At 36.8% G+C, this 21,555-nt stretch overlaps 1 protein-coding gene across 4 annotated transcripts; it reads right to left on the bottom strand.

Moving 5' to 3' along the window:
- Positions 1–1,513: 1,513 nt before the first annotated feature.
- Positions 1,514–21,065, bottom strand: LOC122051445 (probable WRKY transcription factor 4). Of its 4 annotated transcripts, XM_042612591.1 has the most exons (5): positions 20,698–21,059; positions 7,391–7,511; positions 6,940–7,300; positions 6,688–6,842; positions 1,514–2,415 (listed from the first exon to the last, which is right to left on the bottom strand). In XM_042612591.1, the coding sequence occupies exons 1-4, from the start codon at positions 20,935–20,937 to the stop codon at positions 6,710–6,712; spliced, it is 855 nt and encodes a 284-aa protein (XP_042468525.1). In that variant the 5' UTR covers positions 20,938–21,059; the 3' UTR covers positions 1,514–2,415; positions 6,688–6,709. The 4 variants fall into 4 exon arrangements, with proteins under 4 accessions (XP_042468525.1, XP_042468523.1, XP_042468522.1 ...); XM_042612589.1 differs by having other exon boundaries at positions 1,514–2,460; positions 6,940–7,631; positions 20,698–21,065; XM_042612588.1 differs by having other exon boundaries at positions 6,940–7,631; positions 20,698–21,064.
- Between the last annotated feature and the right edge of the window lie 490 nt (positions 21,066–21,555).

Genomic DNA, 21,555 nt, shown 5'->3' with positions numbered 1-21,555 from the left:
ATATATATATATATATAGATAGATAGATAGATAGATAGATAGATATATGCATTTGCACACTTAACTTTCTTTATTACTAAGTACCACAAATTCTAACTTCAACCTTATATTTAAATATCAAAATCATCTATAGACATGATTGCACAAACCATCTTACTCTATTTAAATTATATCATACTAAAATTGGAAGAAAAAAAAATACTACTATCCTATGGAATAACTCTCCTTTAATTAAAACTATTGCTCCGATTAAATGCATCAATATTTTTTATTTATTCTTTCTTCTCTAATTTAATATTGTTGGATATAATTATCCCTATTAGGTGAGCTTATTTATAAGTTGCACATGTAAATACGATCCGAACTCATTTAAGTGATTTAATTTAAAGTTATTGAGTCTTCATATTATTAGATGTGGATCTCATATGTGTAGAACCCATTATTCGTATTTATTATCATCTATGGATTGATAATGGATGTGTACTATATAATGGATTGGTCCCAGAGGATTAGGACATCTATTTGAGACTTCTCTTCATTTTTCATTGACACTATCAACTCTAACTCTTCCGAAAATCTTCTTCTTTTTCCACAGAATTATCGGATTAACGAGCTCTACACAAATAACAATGATAATTTTGTTACGTTCAGATTCTTCATAATTATAATATTTATGTATTTATTTTTTTATATCTATTTTTATGAAATGAAGATCCATATTTATATATTTTTATATTTCCTATATACAAATTTTTATATAGTTGTTATAAGTTAAGGCTTGGGTTTTTAAAAAACTATCGAATATTTCTTCTTCCATTTATTAGACATCGAAAATATATTTATAAGGGTCCTATGGGTGTGATGCAATGGTAAAGTACAGGAGCAGTGAGCGAATATTCTAAAAGTTGACTTTTGAATGTGCAAAATTATGTTTTAGATTTTATCCAATAAATAAATTAAGAGAAAACGCCTTCGACCTTCTGAATTAGTCTGGCGAATATATTAAAGGAAGTATGCTATGAGTTGGGAAAATCATTCATAAATTGTAAATTTCACCTTTCACTCAACTTGACCTTTTCTCAAAATGAATTAAAATGCACCAATAATTTCTATAAAAAATTGTTAATACTTTAATTGATATAGTCAACTTACATTTGAAATTTTTTGTCAACTAAATTTGTAAAAATTCTCAAAAAAAATTATTAGGTTCAAAATTACTGAAATTTTATAGACATATTTGCCCTTTCATGTTTTATGAGGAAAAATATTTTTTTTTATGAAAATTCACTATTAGTGTGGCACGAGATGCAAAGCATCCAAAGTTTGTATCCAGTAGGGATTCAACAAGTAGTCTGATTTCTTATTTGCTTTTATAACCATTTTAATCTACATTTTAAAAGTATTTTCAATCATGATCATGGAGAACTATATATATCCCTTGAACATTAAGTTTTCCATTGTACTAGTTCAGCTTTGAACAACAAATAAAGCTGGTGAATGATCTAATCTCAGCTTGAACTTCAAAATCATACTTGTACTTCTCCATTAGCTGATAAAGAAAGGCATCCACTAAAGGACGTTACATATAGATAGATATCTGAAATTAACCTTATAGTCATTCAATTTTGGCCACGTTACTTAATACACATATTTTGCTTCCTCAAATTTCAAGCCATGTGAACTAAACCTATTGTTGCATGATACTACTATGATACAGAAAAAAATATTTTTATTTTTTAAAAAACATTGATATGAGGAGATGAACCTAAGCATTTCTTCGCTTAGCGTAAGGGAATACCTACTGCAATAAAAGTTCGTGCATAAGCTGAAGAAGCTGGGAATTTTCACATTATGAAGATCATTCACAAGCCTCTTTCTGTACAGGAATCATGCTGAGAGCTCGTACCATCTTCCATAGACTGCTGTTGGCCAAGTAGAAAATGAACTTCACTAGCATTTGGTCTTGAAAGATCATAAACTTTATAGTCATAAAATGCAGTGCCTGGCCTCGGAACGGACATCTGAAAAGGTGAGGTAAAGTTTAAATTTGATGGTGGATGTGGAAGAGTAGGCTCTTTGCAGTGAAATCTGGATGCAACTGATCCAAATGACAATGATTGCAGCATATCATAGGATGGAAAGGCCCTTGACAAGTCAAAAGTAGCATTCCCTCTGTTACTTAGAAATTCAAGATTTTCATGGAAGCTGGGGAATATATTCTGGCTTTCTTTGAGTTTGGAAGTGATGGAGGATTGAGCAGTTGGAGTGTTCTGTGGTTTCCCACCAGCGTTTGGTTTAGGCACGTCATGGTTGTGCTTTCCCTCATAAGTTGTGATCACTGATTTCAAGTCATGTGAGGCTCTTTCGATAAGTTTCCTTACTGAACATGTCGGATAGGTACACTTGTAATAGCTCCTGTTGTATAAAAGGACATATTAATAAAGCTGAGTCGCAACAAATCTGGAAACAGAATGTAAACATATTAGTTGAATGAATCAGTACATATCCGAAAAAGATAAATCGCAAAAATATTTAGTCACAATTTAACATCATCAAAACTTAAACTAGTGCATCCGGGATGTTCCTATGAGGCGGTGCACTGATCTTCAAGTAAATGATAAAATTCCCCATATTAGTTGGAGGATGGAGAAGAAAAATCAGATGAGACTTGTTAGTATATTAAGCTAAATGGATAAACTATGAAGCTAAGTTATGAATGACGTGTGTAAATAATATATGGATCATAAAGTCCATTAAATGGATAAGACATGAGCTTTTTGAGAAGGCGAAACTGCAGCACTGCGGAGAAGGACTGATCCAAGTGTTGCAGGCTTAATCAACAGAAAGTTGATACATGTTTGATCAACACGGGGCTATCATTATGAGGACAGGCTGGTTGGACATGGCACCCCTGACCACTGGGGGAAGTGGCTGTTGCACAGCTGCTCACGTCAAGACCTGTAAAAGGGGAATCAATGCGATGTACAAGGATAGCAAGAGAAGCATTTGGAGATTGGAGAGTTACTACCATGAACCAGAAAGCTCAGGGCAACAAGTAACTGCTACCTTAAGCAAGCTCAGCTAACTCTCTCCACTGCAACCTAAATCAACCCACGAGTTACACCATGCCTTGTAGCCTAGCTTCACATCAGCCCAAGAGCTACACCATGCCTTGTAGCCTAGCTTCACAACAACAATCACCACCCCACGCCCCATACACCTCAAACAACCTGCTTACGCCTGTACCGAATTCAATAAAATTCAATTGAACTCGACCCAGCCAAAGAAAAACTAATACCCTATCCAACCCAATCCAACTCTTCCAACCCAGTCTTCTCTATCTAGCTTCCCCAAGGTTGTCAAACTAGACCCAAGTTCTGTTAGAGTAATATATCTACTACAATCATGACTTTACCAAATTAGAGTTGTCAGTTGAAACTTGCTCAGCGTGGACTTAAGAGGAAACAATTAAAAATTCATTGGACATGCCCAGGAGGAGAAAAACTAAAACTGCAATTAGGCAAGAAGGGGAAGGGGAAGTCTGAATTTCTACCTTGCAAAGCTATTAATAAAACAAATTGTTCAACTCTTGGACCATAAGTTCAGATGTTTCATTTAATTCACAAGTGGTGAACGGGGAAGGTTGAAAGGCAATTCAAAAGCAAAGTGAATGTCAAAAATAACGAGGGAAGATGCATATTGTGAAGGAAAACGAAGAAAGCTTAAAGGTGGACAGGGCTACATGGAAGAGGAGGAGTTTGAATACACAAGGAAGAGGAAGAAGAAGCGCTACAGGATAGAATAGGGTGGACTGATGAAGAGGGGAATCTGGGGTTTCTTATTGGCAAATGAAAAAAACACAATTCTAGGGTCATAAGCTCAGAAGTTCTATTCAATTCAGTGGTAGTGAACAGGGAGACATGACAGGCGATTAAATCACCACTAAAGATAGTGTTAACAATAATGAGGAAGATATTCCTAATCTTACAAGAAAGGAAGTTCGAAGGTGGATCCAGGGCTACTCGTGCGTTTTGGAAGAAGAAAATGTATGACTATGAAGAACCAAAGTTTGAATATCCAAGGAAGAGGGAGAAGAATGCCCTAAAGGTTGGGATAGAGTGATGAAAAACACAAGAAGAATATAATGTAGAAATTTCAAGAGCAAGACTGAAGAAACTTCTAGGCCATGCATAAACAAAGGGGGAGTATAGGTTCATCAGGACATGTGTTGAGTTTTTCCAACAATATTGTGGGGTGTGCACATTGGTGTTTTGCCCACTATGATTGGACCTCTCAAAGTTTTTAAAAAGATTCGTTAATATTATTATGCCAGGGACACCCTGAAATAGAGCTAAGGTGGGAAAATTAAAGCCTCGAAGGGCCAAATAACTGAGGAAATCTAGGGTCCCCAAATCAGTTAGAAAGGCACCTGAGGGTGTTAAGACAAATGCCCACTATGGATGAGGCTCAAACGAACACCACTAAATGCCCTGCAATTTAAAGTATCATGGAAATCAAAGATCAGTTGCTTGAGCTCAACCTGGCTATAAGGTCTTCATTTCATAAGAAAGATAGATTAAAGTATTGTTAGTATCATAGAGAGTATAGGGACAGAATAGCTAAATGGATTCATTTGTAGATTCAAATTGAGAAATCAACAAGGGTAGAGCATTTGTGCAAGTTTGTAGGATAATGAAGGAGGATAAACTAAAGGTCGACTTACTTATTGTTACATCCACATCTAGAGGGGTTGTAATAAGTTCGTCTTATGTTGGAACGAAGCAACCTCAAATGTTGAAGACGCCAAGTAAGTCGAAGATTGTTGTTGTAGTTTATTATTTAGTTATGAATAAGCAACCTCAAATGAGGTAGGAGTCATAAAGTTGATCTAACGAAATGGAGTTTTTCCAAGCATTTCTTGAATATAGGACGAAATTAGTACATCTAAGAAGGTTATTAATAAAGAGAAACAGTCTGAATTCGGCCTTAGAGCCGAATAAACAATCCATAGAACATTAGTTTAGTAAATGAACATAAAGGAAGTTAAATCTAGGATTCGAAGGCGGTGAAAATTAGATTTAAGGTCTTTTGTAATTGTGCAAGGAGTAAAAGAGCCTCTTTGCTTGGTTAATGGACAACATGCACAAGTTGCACTTTGAGCAAATAAAGTCACATAAAATAAAGACAACATCTGAAGAACTCTTAAGACTAACTTTTTAGCGAGATAAATTTAGTCAAACTAGCGGTGAGTTGGTCACACCTAGGATAGATTGAATATATGTTGAGTGCCTCCCTAGTTGGCCATGAAGCGCAAACATGGGTTGAAAAAAAACCTGTTTGGTTGGACAATTTTCACCCAGTTTCAATTTCCATTTTTTTGAAAATACAGATGTTTCTGGAGATGTGTTTGTTAACTTATTTCTGTGAAATGACACTCTAAAATATAAGAAGATGAAAAGGTGGAATTTGAAAAGAAAATAACATAAAAGCATGGTTTGAAATCTTGTACCGTGGCATGTGAAATGGTTGACCATTCTAATAAGTTACCAAAACTGGATACTACTCGGCACCTCCTATATCATTGTGTAAATTATGCCGATGAGTATCATTTCATGTCATCGCTCAACAACTTGACATGTTAAAATTGAATAATGTTGTTATTTTTTCTTTTATAATTTATCTTCATACAAGCCGTTCCATGTGAAATGGTTGACCATTCTAATAAGTTACCAAAACTGGATACTACTCGGCACCTCCTATGTCATTGTGTAAATTATGCCGATGAGTATCATTTCATGTCATCGCTCAACAGCCTGACATGTTAAAATTGAATAATGTTGTTATTTTTTCTTTTATAATTTATCTTCATACAAGATAATGTAAAATCGTAGCATTTGAGCTAGAAAGCAAACATTGAACTTAATTATATAGTTAGTGGCGGATCCAGACAAAAAAGAAAGAAGGTGCTCAAAGAAGGGAGCTGGAGCTTGTCTTCCTTCTCGCTGTCCCTCGGACTGCAACATACTGATGGAATTTTCCGACAGCAAGGGGGTGCCTAACTTTTGTTTCTCCCAAAGGACGCAACCTTTCACCCAAAGTTAATATTTTGACCCCACTAAAAGAGTTAAATTGAGACAACCTTGCAATGCCCTGATTCCTATTGAAAACCTGATCAGTCATCCCTTCCTAAAGCACAAAATCTCACTAAACCCTATTTTCTAGAGATAATTCCTGCTTCTTCCTAGAAACAATTGTGCTTTTTCACTCAATGCTTTCATTTTCACCTACAAGCTGATCATTTATCTTCTTCATCACCAGAAGACACCTAACAACTCTTCACTATGTATTTTATTTTTTTTTTCATGTATTTTTTGGTTGGTTCTTATGATGGAAACATATTAGAAGAGGCTAGCATCCTTGTAATATCATCCTATATTGTATGAAAGTGACAATTGATTTTCACACTTACATGAGCTACTTTAAATATTCTATTGGTTGGCTCAAACGAATTGTATCTGGTGCAAGTAAAACTTGCTTGTTTCTCTTCCAACCATCTTTCACATGTATTTATAAATTTCCCCCACCCTTTATTGCCAATGAACATTTCTTAATATTCTAACAGATTTATAGAACATTGGCCTTTCTCAAAAAGAAGAGGAAAAGAGAAAACCTCAGAGATGCCATTACCTTGGATTTGGATTTCCTTTAACTACCTTCTGGCCATACTTCCTCCAGCGGTATCCATCGTCCAGAATGTCCACATCGCTATTGTTTGAATAACCACTCTTGGTTCACGAGCACCACAAATTGTATTTGAATCAACAAAATAGCTCTCTTCCTTCCTAATATTAACATGAGATTACACTCTTGTTTCTTGAATTTTGAAAAGTCTCTTGTTAAACAGTAAAATTGCATTGTGAAACTAGGAGGAAAGTTTACCTTCTTTTCAGCTCGGATTTGTTTCCATCATCATCATCATCCTGCTCAGCTTCATTTGCTTGAGTAACTGGATGCTTCATAGGAACTTTTGAGCATTTTTCTTTTGCCGTAGAGAGAGCATCTGAAAACTCAGTAAAATCAGATGTGGGTGATGCCCTCTCCATAGCTGTGTTCCAGTTTACAGCATTTTTATCATTGGATTCTTGCTGAGAACCTGTACTAATTGATTCTTCTTCAACATTTATGGTTGCTTCAAGACCAATTGCAGAGGTGGACAACTCGATTGAATAAGATGATGAAAACCCAGAGCTATGAGTTGGTTGAGGTTTTGGATGACGATGAGGACCCTCATAAATGATATCTGTAATATCACCTTTGAGAGAATGCTCTATCTTTTTCTTTACTCGACAACTTGGATAAGTACATTCGGAGTAACACTGAGGAAACTCACAGCATTCGACCTGCTTCTGATCATACTCTCTCCAGTTGTATCCATCTTCTGATGTTCTTCCTATTAGAGTTGCAAACTCTGCTGACTGATCTTCCTTATGAAGTTGTTGTACCATCAAATCCTTCCCATTTAAAGACTCATTAGGAAAATATGTCAACACGCTTACAAAATTGAAATCATCAATCAAACTGCCCTCTATTGTTGAAGTAATAAAAACTCCTTTATTATCCTCGAATTCTATCTGCAGCTTCCGCAACATATTTTGGATGGTTAAAAGCACCTGCTCTACTCTAGAGTCTAGATAGATAAGAATGCTTATGAATTTAAAAAGATAAGTAAAACAAACAAATGTCGTGGGAACTAATTTTGAATGGATACATTCAAAGTTTAAGACAGTTTCTATCTGATTGAAATGTACGATTTTGATATTGTACAATGTCATGCTGGTGCAGTTTTAATAGTTATTTAATTAAATTTTAATAATAACATGATTAATGTTATTATAAGTTGTAATTTTTAATTTAGTTATGATTATAACTAATTGTTTACTGAATAATCAATTAGAATTCTAATATATAATAATGTTCTTTCGTTAATATTTGTCAATTAATCAGATTATCTCATTAGAGTTAAAAAATTTATACTAATTAAGTTTTAATTTTTAGCTTTAGTCACTTATAAAATGTAAACTTCTTCCATTTTATAATGATTTATACTTATAATCTATTTAGCTTTTTCAGGTAAAATGCTGGAATAAGCAGCAAAAAATGAAACCTTCCTTTATAAACTAAGGTATACCTTTGATGCAGGATCAATCCAATAAGACCTCTTGAACTTCAAAAGGTCATAATTTTTGACTTGGGACTCGGAATCAGGATTTGTCTGCGCTCACGTGTGCAAAATTTAGCGATTTACGTTTGTTACTAGAACCAGTAACTGCCAAGTTTTGAGCGAAAAAAATACTGTATAGGACCTTTTCAGAGGATCCGAATATCTTTTTTCTATTTTTAATAATTTCTATTTTTATGGTATTTCGAGTATTTTTGGTATGTCGGGTATAAGTTTGTCTATATAAACGTCATGTTTAACTGTTTGCAGAATTATCCTATCTATTGAATAAAGTTTCTTTTTTTGGTAAAACCTTAAGAACGGCGGGTTTTTCTTTGTTTTCGGCGGTTTCTCTTCTTTTCTTCTTCTCAGTTCCCCCTTCTCGTCAGCTAACATTGTATCGGAGCTTGCAGGTTTTGATTGAGGAAGTTGAGCATCAAATCTAATGGAAGTTCGTCGTGGTTGTGCAAGACAAGTTCCGACTGAGGAAACCTCGCACTGTGGTCATAGCACTCGGGATGAGATTGAGGATTTACAGAGACAGGTTGCAGATTTAACGTAGCGTCTAGCAGCATGAGATCTCGAAGATCATGAGATCGTGGATCTAAGTCGACCTTCGAGAACCCATACCACCGACGAGGAACGCCGTGGTCAGGAGGAGCCTTATGGAGACCTCGGTTTTTGGATTGATCTGCCCAAATTTTCTGATATGTTACAAGCAAAGGGCTTCGTTACGAAGTGGAGCGAATCTTCGACTATAAATAAGTTCCGAACCGGATAAAGGTGAAGTTGATTGCCATCAGACTTACGAAGCGAGCATTGGCGTCGTGGGAGCAGATGCGGCACTCATGAGGCAAATAGGGCAAATCCCAAATAACTGACGGGGTGAAGATATAGAAGAAGATGAAGGAACACTTCCTCCTGTCAGGTACACTCAAACTCTATTCTAGCGACTTCACTCATTGAGACAAGGGGTGAGATCAGTCGACGAGTATACAGATGAGTTCTACTAGTTGGTTGCTTGACACGACTAATCCGAGACGGAGGAGCAGATGGTGGAACCATACTTAGGGGATTGTGCTAGGCCTATTGTGGACGGTTCCAGAGGCCTTCCAATGTGCACTGGCGGTTGAAAACAATAGAATCGGAAACCAATGGGTAGAGGCTACCAAAACAATCGGATCATTCGCCCTCAAGATTCTCTTCCTTCACAGCAGTAGCCACCACAGGTTAATTCTAAGGCCCCTTTCAAGTGTTATCGTTGTGGTGAACAAGGCATAGGGCAAACCAATGCAGGAAACTTGATGCTAATTAGAAAGGCAAAAATTTATTGATCGAGGGAGACGTGGAAGAAGAGATAGCAGCAATTGGTGAACCGGTGTATGAAACTGACGACATGCTTTATGGTGATGGCCATGAGACTTTGGTCATTTGCAAGAGTCTAGTAACTCCCAAAGACAATTCAAGGGATGAATGGTTGAGATCCAATATTTTTCACACTACCTGCACCATTGCGAATAAAGTTTACAAGATGATCATTGACAACGACAGTTGTGAGAACGTAGTATTAGAAGTTGTCCAAAAATTGCAATGGAAGACAAAATGTCATTTTAAGTTATATAAGTTGTCATGGCTAAATAAAGACAGTGAGATAACAGACAATGTCTCATATATTTTTCAATTGGTAGCAAATATTTTGATAGTACTTAGTGTGATGTGGTAGCCATGGATGCATGTCATGTATTGTTTGAACGCCCTTAGCAGTATAATCGCAGCGTTATCCATGATAGACAAAAGAATACTTATACCCTTCACATCAAGGGAAAGAAGATTGTGTTGGCTACAATCTCAAGTCACTCAGAGAAGAAGGTGTATTCAAAACCCTAATCTCTTGTCTTCTTCTTCCTTGTTATTGTGAGCTATTTCTGTTGACAGAGAGAGAGTTGTAAACCTTGTAAAGTTTCTCTACCTTCGGCGTAGTTCCGAGAAGGAGAGGTTTTATAGTGGAAGAGTCGCATGGAGCATTATACCTAAATTGACATGTGGTTCTCAATCACGGAGGGATTCATGGTGCCAACCGAGGATGGAAAAGTGCTTAAATCATCAAGGTGGACCATTGAACAAAAGATGAAGACTCAAGCAAATGCTAAAGCGATCGTGACTCTCCAATGTGGGTTGAGCTCGGAGCAACTCAACAAGGTTGGACCCTTCAAGAGTGCCAAGGATTTGTGGGATAAGCTCATTGAGCTAAATGAAGGCACCAAGAATTCAAGAATGGCAAAGAGAGATCTCCTAATAAATCAACTTCAGATTTCATACTGAAGGATGGAGAAACAATAAGTTCACTACATGGGAGATTCAAGGAACTCCTAAATGGTCTTCATTCAGTTGGAGAAAGTGTGGAGAACCGGGATCTCATAAGGTATGCACTAAAATCCTTCCTAAGAAATTCATTATGGTCGTCCATGGTGGATGTCTATAAGGTTAAAAGGGATTTGTCAATAGTAAAGTTAGATAAATTATTTTGTGAACTCGAATTGCATGAGCAAGCTAACGCAAACCACAAAAAGAAAGGTATAGCATTGATTACAGATGAAAAGAGCAAGAAGAAGCACAAAGAAAAGAAGAAGGAGAAGAAGTCATCTTCAGAATTTGAGCAAGACAGTGATAGTGATAGTGATAGTGATGAAGAGCTATCATCAAGTGAAATGGCAAATTTGTTCGAAGAATGATGAGACGCTCAAGAAAGTTTGACAAGAAGGATGTCAAGAAGATCTTCAATGATGACAAAAGAAAAGGTAAATCTCTTGTGGATTCGAAATCTAAAACAAATGTAATTTGCTATGAATGTAAGAAAAAGGGGCACTACAAAACGGAGTGTCCAAAATTGAAGAAGCAAGAAGAAAAGATTAAGAAGAAAAAGAAGACTTTGAAAGTCACATGGGATGAATCATCTTCAAGCTCATCAGAAGAAGATGAAAGGAAGAGCTCAAAGCACATGGCATTCATGGCCTTAAGTCATGTGGAATATAGTGAAGGTGAAGATAGTCATGGGGAGAATGAGGAATCTTCAAGTGAGTCATCATCTAGTGATGACGACGCAATTTCTGCCAAGCTTGATAATGTATGTTACCATTGCATGTTTAACTAATGCTCTAGCAAAATCAAAAGATAAGGTTAGAAAGTTACAAAATGTATTGAAATTGTTTAAGAATGAAATATTGTCATGTAAAACTTACATGCGTCATGAAAATGACATGAATGAATTTGATGACCTTATAAATGAGAATGCACCTTAGAAATTACAAGTTAATGATCTTACAGGTGCTTTAGAAAAGTTTACTACAAGCTCTAATATTTGGACAAGATTCTAGGAGCTCAAAGGGGTGTCTACAACAAAGCGGGTTAAGGATTTAAATCACAACATAAAGAAATCAAATTCATGTCTCTAGTTAGTAGAAACCATTGCTTCAAGGGTTAAGATTGTGCAAGCTTGGGTACCAAGTAATTTGTTGTTAATACTACCGGATCCAAAATTTGGGTACCAAAATATTTGGTTTATTGTATTTGAACAAGCATGCACCGAGGGGGAGCATCCAACAACATGATTTATAGATAGTGGATGCTCTAGACTCATAACGAGAGACTTATCAAAATTCTCATCATTTAGACACAAAAGTAAAGGTATTGTTTCTTTTGGTAATAGTAGTGAATTAAAAGTTATGGGAATAGGAGATATCAGAATTTCTGAAAAATTTGTGATAAAAAATGTTTTATTAGTGAAAAGCATGGCCTTTAATCTTCTAAGTGTTAGTAAACTATGTAATTCAAGTTATGGAGTTAACTCATCTCAATGTCTAATCAAGCATAGTAAACTAAACATCATTATGCTCATAGGCCATAGAAAAGAAAATATTTATCAAGTTGAATTATTTGGTGCTATTAATGTATTTGCTAAGTGTCTCATGTCTAAAGAAGAGGAGACTTGGTTTTGGCAATGGAGACTTGCTCACACCAACATGAGGAATATCAAAAGGCTTTCAAAGAAAGAGTTGGTGCAAGGATTTCCAAAGTTAAAAGTTTCAAAAGGACAAAATATGTGATGCATGTCAAATGGGTAAGCAAACCAAAGCTATCCATAAAGCTAAAAATATTGTAAGTACTTCAAATGTATTGGAGCTCATTCACAAGGATTTATTTGATAGTAGTAGATATATTTCTTTAAATGGTAGTAGGTATTGCTTTGTGATTGTAGATGATTACACTAGATATACATGGGTATTTTTCTTGAAACATAGGGATCAAACTTTAAATACCTTGATTGCTTTTTGTAAAAGGGTAGAAAATGAAAAGAATCACAAGATAAACAAAATAAAAAGTGATCATAGAGGTGAATTTGAAAATGATAGATTCACAAGTTTTTGTATGGAAAAAGGTTATAAACATGAATTTTCCACCCTTAGGACTCCTCAACAAAATGGAGTTATTGAGAGGAAAAATAAGATTTTGTAAGAGGCCGCTAGGAGCATGTTAAATGAATATTCACTTCATAGTTATCTATAGGCCGAAGCAATTAATACGGCTTATTATGTACAAAATCGAACATTAATACATAGGTTTCTAAGAAAAACACCTCATGAGTTGTGGTTTGGTAAACCACCTACAATTAAACATCTTAGAGTGTTTGGATGTAAGGTTTACATTCTAAACACCAAAGTTCAATTAGGAAAATTCTTCACTAAGGCGAATGAGGGTATTCTTGTAGGTTACTCAAGTTATAGCAAAGCATATCGAATTTACAATAAAAGATCTAAATTAGTTGAAGAATCATTAAATGTTGTGTTTGAAGAAAATCCTCCATCAAATCCTACTAGACCAAATAATGAAGAATTACAATTTGAGGTAGAGAAATTAACATTAAAAGAAGGAAATGATCAAGGGGGAGAAAACCAAGAGAGTGATAGTAAGAAAATTAAAACTTTACCACTTGAACCCGAAATTACAACAAATCAAGAATCAAGACCTACTAGGATTCATGTCAATCATCCCTTAGATCAAGTAGTAGGAGATATCACACAAGGAGTGAGAACTCGATCTTATTTTAGAAGCAAAGGAAGTCAAGTAGCCCTAATCTCTTCAAATTGAAACAAAAACCATTGATGATGCCTTGCTTGATCCGGATTGGATTTTGGCAATGCAAGATGAATTATCTCAATTTGAGAGAAGTCAACTTTGAAATCTAGTTCCTAGACCTAAAGAAAAATCAATTATTGATACAAAATGGGTCTTTAAGAACAAACTTGCTAATAAGGGAGTAGTTGTAAGAAACAAAGCTAGATTGGTTGCTAGAGGCTTCAATCAAGTAGAAGGGTTGGATTATGATGAAACTTATGCACTCGTAACGAGATTGGAGTCTATTAGGATGATGTTGGCATTTGTCGCTCGTAAGGGATTTAAATTGTATCGCATAGATGTAAAATCAGTGTTTTTAAATGATTTTATAAAGGAAGAGGTATATGTTGAGCAACCAGAGGTTTGAAAATTTAGAATCTCCAAATCACGTGTATAAGCTTTAAAAGGCCTTATATGGGCTAAACTAAGTTCCACGTGTTTGGTATGAACGGTTGTCAACATTTTTAGTATCAAAAGGATTTCATAGAGAAAAGATTGATCCTACCTTATTCTTGAAAAATAGTAGTAATGATATCTTTGTGGCCCAAGTCTATGTAGATGACATCATTTGTGATTCCACAAATAAAGATTTCTTAAATGAGTTTATCAATCCCATAGAGAATGAGTTTGAAATAAGTTTGGTTGGTGAGTTGACATTTTTCCTAGGTTTAGAAATTAAACAAACAAAAGAGGGAATTTACATTTATCAATCTAAATATGCCAAAGAATTATTTATGAAATTCGGAATGGAAAATGCCAAAAATATATCTACTCCCAAGACCACTAACACTAAATTAGATAACGATCTCGAAGGAAAAGAAGTTGACTCTAAGGTGTATCGTAGTGCTATAGGGAGTCTTCTTTATCTCACGGCTAGTAGACCCGACATACTTTTTGTCGTAGGTATGTGTGCAAGGTATCAATCGTGTGCCAAGGAGTCACATTTGAGTGTCGTTAAGTGAATTTTTTGATAGCTCAAGGAAACTCAAAATGTCGGCCTTTGGTATCCACAAACCGAAACTTTTGACCTTGTGGGATATAGTGATTCCAATTATGTCGGATACAAATTGGATCGCAAAAGTACTAGTGGTGGATGTCAATTTCTAGAGTCCTCTCTAGTAGGTTGGTCAAGTAGGAAACAATATTGTGTAGTTCTCTCCACAACCGAAGCTGAATATATTGTTATAGGAGAGTGCATATCACAATTATTGTAGATAACCCATACTCTAGAAGACTATAAACTCACTCATAAAAATGTCCAAGTCCTTTGTAATAATGTGAGTACAATAAATTTGACAAAAGATCTCGTCCATCATTCAAGAACAAAACACATAGAGGTCAAGCATCATTTTATTCATGATCACGTGACTCGAGGTGATATCGTTATAAATTATATTAAGCCAAAATCAAACTTAGCCGACATTTTCACTAAACCTCTTCTCGAAGTTGATTTTAGTTTTTTTCGAAGGGAATTGAGAATGTGTTATATTGTAGACTACAATCCTCCATGATCATTTCAAAGATAAAATTATCGAAGTTTCCTTAACCTTTGTTTTCCTTGCTTTGTTCTCTTGACATGTTTAGATGAGAGTGAGAAGTTAGGGACAATTCCTTTGGTCATAATGCTTGTTATGATGCATTATTTTGGTCATTTGTCTAATCATAGGGAAAGCAAATGTACAAATAATGTACATTTAGCCCAAATATTATGGTTGGAAATTTTGTTTTGAACAACATCTCAAAATCATTTGTTTTTAACCTTGGTGAAGTCTATCTCTTAATCAGAATCACCATTAATTCATTAGATACAAACTTGAAAAACATTTAAGTTTTTAAATGGTTTCCAATTATGTGACAATCCTTGAAAATAATGGTTATTTTAATAATAAAAGACATAAGTAATGTATGCCCAAAATTTGACTTTTGAAATTGTGTACAATTAGTTATGCATTTCTGAAATTCGGTCCAAATCAAATTCAAAAATGCAGACTTAACAATAATCCCAATCGATTGGGAGGCCCGTGTTTTCACACAAAGCATCACGGAATCGATCACTAGATCGATGCAGTGAAAATCAATCGATCAGTTGATCAATTGATACGTTGTTCGAGTCGCACAAGGCTGTCTTGAATCAATCAGGCAATCGATTCTACTTGTCGCAATCAATCGGACGATCGATTGGGGAATTCCCTTCATGGACAGTATGGCCCGTCGATTCACTTATTTAAAATCTCTATATCTTCGCGAAAAGCAATTCCCACTCTTCAAACACTTCCAAGCGTGTCCTGTGCCCTAGATCTCGAGCGATTTGGGCGATTCTCCCGGTGATTCTCCCATGCCTTCCAACTAGCATCTCCAACGGTTTTCTCCGGCGACAAGGGCCCTCATCTTGTTTTTGCCACTTCCGTCCTCTCTTCTCACGGAGAAGAAGGCATTCGGGTCTACTACTTCTAGTCTCGTCGTCACACAACCCAGCTTCACTCGACGACCATTCTTCGCACGTAGATGAGGAATCCGAACCATAAGTAAACCCTAAACCTTAACTCTACTCTTTTTCCAGATTCTATAATATTAGTAGTGTTTTAGGTTTCTAATCTTTTTGTGATTCGACATGGCATATCACTCATGCATCATTTATGCACAGTATTCATTGCATTGGTGTTGTTTTCATTTCCTTTCATTCATCATGTTTAGGAAAAAGTCGAAGGTCAATGAATCCAGTGAGGGGTCTTCTCAACTTCTACCTCGACCCCTACCCCCACTTACCAGCATTTCCCCAATGCCTTCAGCAGGCGTTTAACAGAAATACTTTCAAGCTTATCCCTCCTAAGTCTATTGATAGGCAATTTTATCATAATTCTTGTTTTGAGGTCTATTCCTTAATCGAACACTATAAGCTTGATTCCATTGTCTATTGTGAGAGGAGTGTCAATGTCGTGCTTGTATCTGAGTTCTACAATAACTTGCATACATCAGATGGAGTTGTTTACCGTACTCGTACCGCCAAGCGCAGTTTGAACTTTTCTTATCAAATCCTTCAGAACTTTTGGGGGTGTCGCCCATCGACAAATGAGTTTGTATTTTATCCTACATTATCTGATCTTTTGTCTCCACCATTTGAGCATATCACTATTGATTCTATGTATCAGAGTCTCTTTGGTCGTCCTCATCCGGACGGTCCAAATGCACATGTTAATACATTCTCTCCACTTGAATTATCCGCCAGGGACAATGCATTATTCAAAATAGTTATTAATTGTCTTTTACCTATTGTCTCTAGTGCCTTAGCCCTCGTCAGACCCTCTCACATGTTTTTGTTTTACGCCATATGACATTCCCTTGATGTCAATATCGTTTTGAACATCTTTCATTGCATTATTCATTTCACTCAGCCGGTGCATCGGACAATCCGCATACCTTTTGGCAACATCATTACAGATTGGCTGGAGTCCATACACATTAATGTCTCTTGGGGGAAACTAGAGCCTATGATCGTCGTGTATTCCAGAATATCTGCATGGTCCTTCACAAAGGCCGGTATAGAGGCTGGGCCGGATGGTGTACAATGGATCGACTGGCGTGCCCTTAGTGAGGGGCCAAGGGATCGACCTCGGGGGGCAGTGCAGGAGCTGGCTCCGGGGGCAGCTGATCTTAAGGAGGATGTTAAGGCACCTACTCCTCCATTGGAATTGCTTAGCTTTATACACTCGAGGAGACCATAGGCACTCGTCTTGAGGAGCTGTGCATGGATATTGCTGAGGTGCGCGCAGAAGTTGCCACCATTGAGCGTTGACTAATTGCTATGTAGCCGAGCTTTGACTCTGGCTGATTTAATGCAATCCTGGATGTCAGGCCACTCTTCTCAGCTTCCCCCCTCTAACGAGTGATGTCCCACCTGATGTAGATGTCCCCATGGGTCCTGCTCCTGCTCCGCTCCGCTCCGTTCCGCTCTTGCTCCTGCTCTACTCCTACTCCTACTTCTGCTGAAGGCGACACAGTTGATTTTTATGTCTCGTTATGACATGTCGCTCTCACTTTTTTATGGATATGGTTGTTTGACTTGTCGTTTATGATTTGCACTTTGGGCATTTTGTTTGTGTGCTATATATATATGATATGTCACTTGTATGACTTTATGTTTGTGATGCAGTGTCTTCTATTTTGTTATCAAAGTGTCTGGTTGCATAATACGTAGAGATATACCCTATCGTTCTTTGGTTTAGGGGGAGTGCTCCTATCAGGTTCTGTGACTACTTCTATATTGTGATCGCTTGTGCTCGGGGGAGTGCTCCTAGTGTATATCGTGATTGACTAATGCACACATTGAGGGGGAGCTCTTATAATTTCCTTTTGATATTTGGCAAAGGGGGAGATATAAGTTTAAGTTTATGCTTATTTGAAATGAAATTCATGCTCACTTGATAATTTAATAATAACATGATGATTTGCTAATTTTGATATTACTATTTACCATTTTGTTATTATGATATGTTGAAAATTAGTCTAAACTTAAATAGATTGTCAAACATCAAAAATGGGAGATTGTTGGTGCAACCATGCCCTGAAAGTTTTAATGTGTTAACAATTATTTAAGTTTAGGTTAATACGTTAGATCTAACATGAGTTGCGAGTTTGCAAGAGAAGCTCTTGTAGATTGGAAGACTGGATGCAAGGCAAGAGAAGTCCAAGGAGGTTGAGGATCGGATTCTTGGCAAGCAAAGCCCTTGCAAGTCAAAAGATCGAATTGGGAGTAACCAATTGATCAGCCGATCGATTGATAAGGTTTTTTTTGCAAAAGCACAGAATACTTATGGATCGATCAGCCGATCAATTGTGCAGCCTTTTCGCGAAAAGAAACAGAAGCCTTAATCAATTAGTGGATCGATTGGTGAGTTCAATCGATTAAGTTTTTAGCCCAATCGATTGGGATTCAAATGAAACAATCTACACCGTTAATCTGGAGTTAGTGGCGCTCAACGGATATCTCGGAATCGATTGGAGATTTACCTGAATTGATTCACGGCGGCATCTTTGTGAGAAACGGCTATCTTTTCGAAGATGTTTAAAGGAGTTCTCAGCTAAAAGCGATAGACATCGCTTGAAAACACTGTTCCATCGCACTCCACCGTCTCTATTACTCACTAGTGCTCAAGCTCAGCAAAAGTTCAAACACTCAAGCTCTCACTAGTGCTACAATCTCAAGTCACTCAAAGAAGAAGGAGGTGTACTTAAAACCCTAATCTCTTGTCTTCTTCTTCCTTATTATTGTGAGCTATTTCTATTGAGAGAGAGAGAGCTGTAAACCTTGTAAGGTTTCTCCACCTTCGGCGTAGTTCCGAGAAGGAGTTTCATAGTGGAAGGGTGACTATGGTGTGGATCCTTGGACTAGTCATCTCCTAAGTGGATACCAAGTAAATACAAGGAGTTAACATTGTCTTCAAGTTTTCCGTTGCGCAAAATCAAGTCAACAAAGAAATTGAAGTCTAGCTCAACTGGTCCTAACATGTAAGACTATAGGGAAGCTTTTGCACCTGCAACCAAACTAAACTTAGTTCAAGTCCAACTAACAATGGCAGCAAATTCGAATGACCTCTTCACCGACTTAACATCAAGAATGCTTTCCTACATGGTGAATTGTATTAGGACGTATATATGGAAAAACCCTCTATATTTGAATGATCAAGGCAATGTTAGGAAAGTTTGTATACTTGAAAAAAACCTCTATGAGCATAAACATACCTAAAAGCATGGTTTGATCAACTAACAAAGTCATATCTTGTTTGTGAAATTAAAACAAGGGGAAAAGGATTATCATCGTTGTGTACGTGAATGATATCATAATTATAGGACACTGTAAGGAAGAAAGTAGTGATGTGAAGAAGCTCTTAGACTGAGAATTTGAGGTAAAGATCTTGGGAATTCTCAAGTACTTTTCTTCAATCTACTTAAATCCTAATTGCATTCGGTTTTTCAGCTTAAGCCCAACTAAAAGCTGCCTAATTTGTAAAGCTGTTACCATGTTGTATCCCTTTAAACTAGCTTCACATTCCCAAAAAACCCAATGCAATTTGGAAGGTTACATTTTAACATGTCATAAATTTATATAATTGTTCATTATGAGAGTGTGTGCCTACTGAAAAAGCCTATTTCTTCACTGAAGTAATTAACATGAATGTGTTCACCTTTCGATGAAATATGATTTTTGAAAAGTAATATGACTAGTTTTAGCTATTGAACAGCTTAATCTCTAGTTTTTCATCCTTCATGTTCATAGAATCATGAGAGAAAACATGTTTGAATATGAGTTGTCACTTTAGAAATGATGAGATTCTCATACTGTGAGAAAAGCAATGCCTCAATAGTCATGAGGAACTCTCAGCAGTCTTGTCCCAACTGCAAAGTAAGTGTAAGAATTATTCCTAGAGAGTAACAACTTCAAAAACTCAATCATCTTTTTATATTTGATAGACTTGTCAAACCACATATATGGATTTGGAACTAGTGAACACAAGGAATGAGTATTCAAACAACAAGAAGATTGAGATGTTCAAATCCCAACAGAACAGTTTGGAATCCAAATTCATTCACTTTCGTAGTAAAGATTCTCAACAATATGTGAGGTTGATAACACTTGGAATTCAACTTTGCCTAATTGAGATTTATAGAAACTCAAACAATAAATAGCACTTGCAGCTCTCATATTCCAAAGGAACTCTCAACATTCTCGTACCAAGTGCAAGATGAGAATAATTGGTAGTACAACATCTATCATGAATTAATTTTTTATGAGAAGAAGAAGAAATTATGGATCTGGAATATTCATAAACCAGGAATGAGTGTTGAAACTACTAAAAAAAATAGTTTTCCAAATTCCACTACAAAGAATTTTGGTTTCCAATTTTATCAAAATTTTCTGATTCAATAAACATATACAGAACAGAAAAGAATGATTTAGGAAAGAACCAAATGAAATGCATCAATCCCCTAAAACACCGGGTCTGGAGTTATATCTCAGAATTCATTTCTGCATGATATGAAATTATTTTTTTTCTATATAAAATGAGTTCAAACCAAGTTTTAGACTAAAGAAGGTGCATCTGAGCATGTCGTCTAATAGGTCACGGGAAACACTAACAAAAGTGCCAAAGAAAACCCAAAAAGTACAAGTAAAGGCACGAAATGCTTCCCACCCCACATTAGCACGGACCGACACATCCAAATCAGGACGACGGACCTTCTGCGACAACATAAGATTAACAACTGCGATCACGAAATCCACGGGAGGGGGGAATAACGCTTCTCCATACCTGATGAGACTTGAGGAGCAAGACCGGCGAATCGAGCAGCGCAGTGGGACTGATACCGGGCGGAATCGTGACGAGGGCAGCGGGCGAAGCGAGAGGGCTGACGCTTCTGAACCGAGCCGTCGTGCTCAGTCGTGGCGCAGGCTCGACGAACCCACACCTCGCCGCCCTCCTCGCCGCTATGCTCCCGACCGCCACCTTCCTCGCACCGCCGCCGCTTCCGCCGCTACTAAGATCCGCCATTTCTCCGCCAGAGTATTTCCAACACTATCACCGATTCAAATCCACAGCAGCTTCCTACTTTCCTGCATCGATGGATCGCCAGTGTCGCTGCAGAGCACTGTTAAAATATTCTTTCATTTTAAACACATTGCGCAATTCCACTTTACCCCCTCGAGCAAAATTCCAAGTTATCCTTTTTACTTCGTCAATCTTTACTATAAAACTTTTCATTATAATGTCAAACTGATCCAATTTAGAAATCAGTGTGGATTAAATTGTAATCCGTCCTCTTGTAAATATCTTTTATCGTCCGAGTGCTATTTAATTGCTCGTTGTTAATATTTGTGCAGTGTTCGAGTGGGATTGATTTGGATGTAATTGGCTCTTCTTCCGCATCTTATTATTATTATTATTATTTTGACTTTTTTGAATCGAGCGCCGATATTTTATTCGATTTAATAAAGAGCCTCAAAACGAGAGACGACAGAATGAAAGGGGAAGAGGAAAAGGAACGTAAAAGGACGTTGCGTGGATTGAGTGAGTTGTTCGACTGGCGCAGATGCTTTGACCGGAGAAGCATTCGCCCCTCCGTCCAATTTCCAAAGTGGGGATTTCACTTTACTACTGCTATTTTTATTA

This window comes from Zingiber officinale, chromosome 3A (assembly GCF_018446385.1).
Source record: "Zingiber officinale cultivar Zhangliang chromosome 3A, Zo_v1.1, whole genome shotgun sequence".
NCBI lineage: Eukaryota > Viridiplantae > Streptophyta > Magnoliopsida > Zingiberales > Zingiberaceae > Zingiber > Zingiber officinale.
The sequence above is the reverse complement of the archived record's forward strand: the minus strand, read 5'-3'. Positions and strand labels throughout refer to the sequence as shown.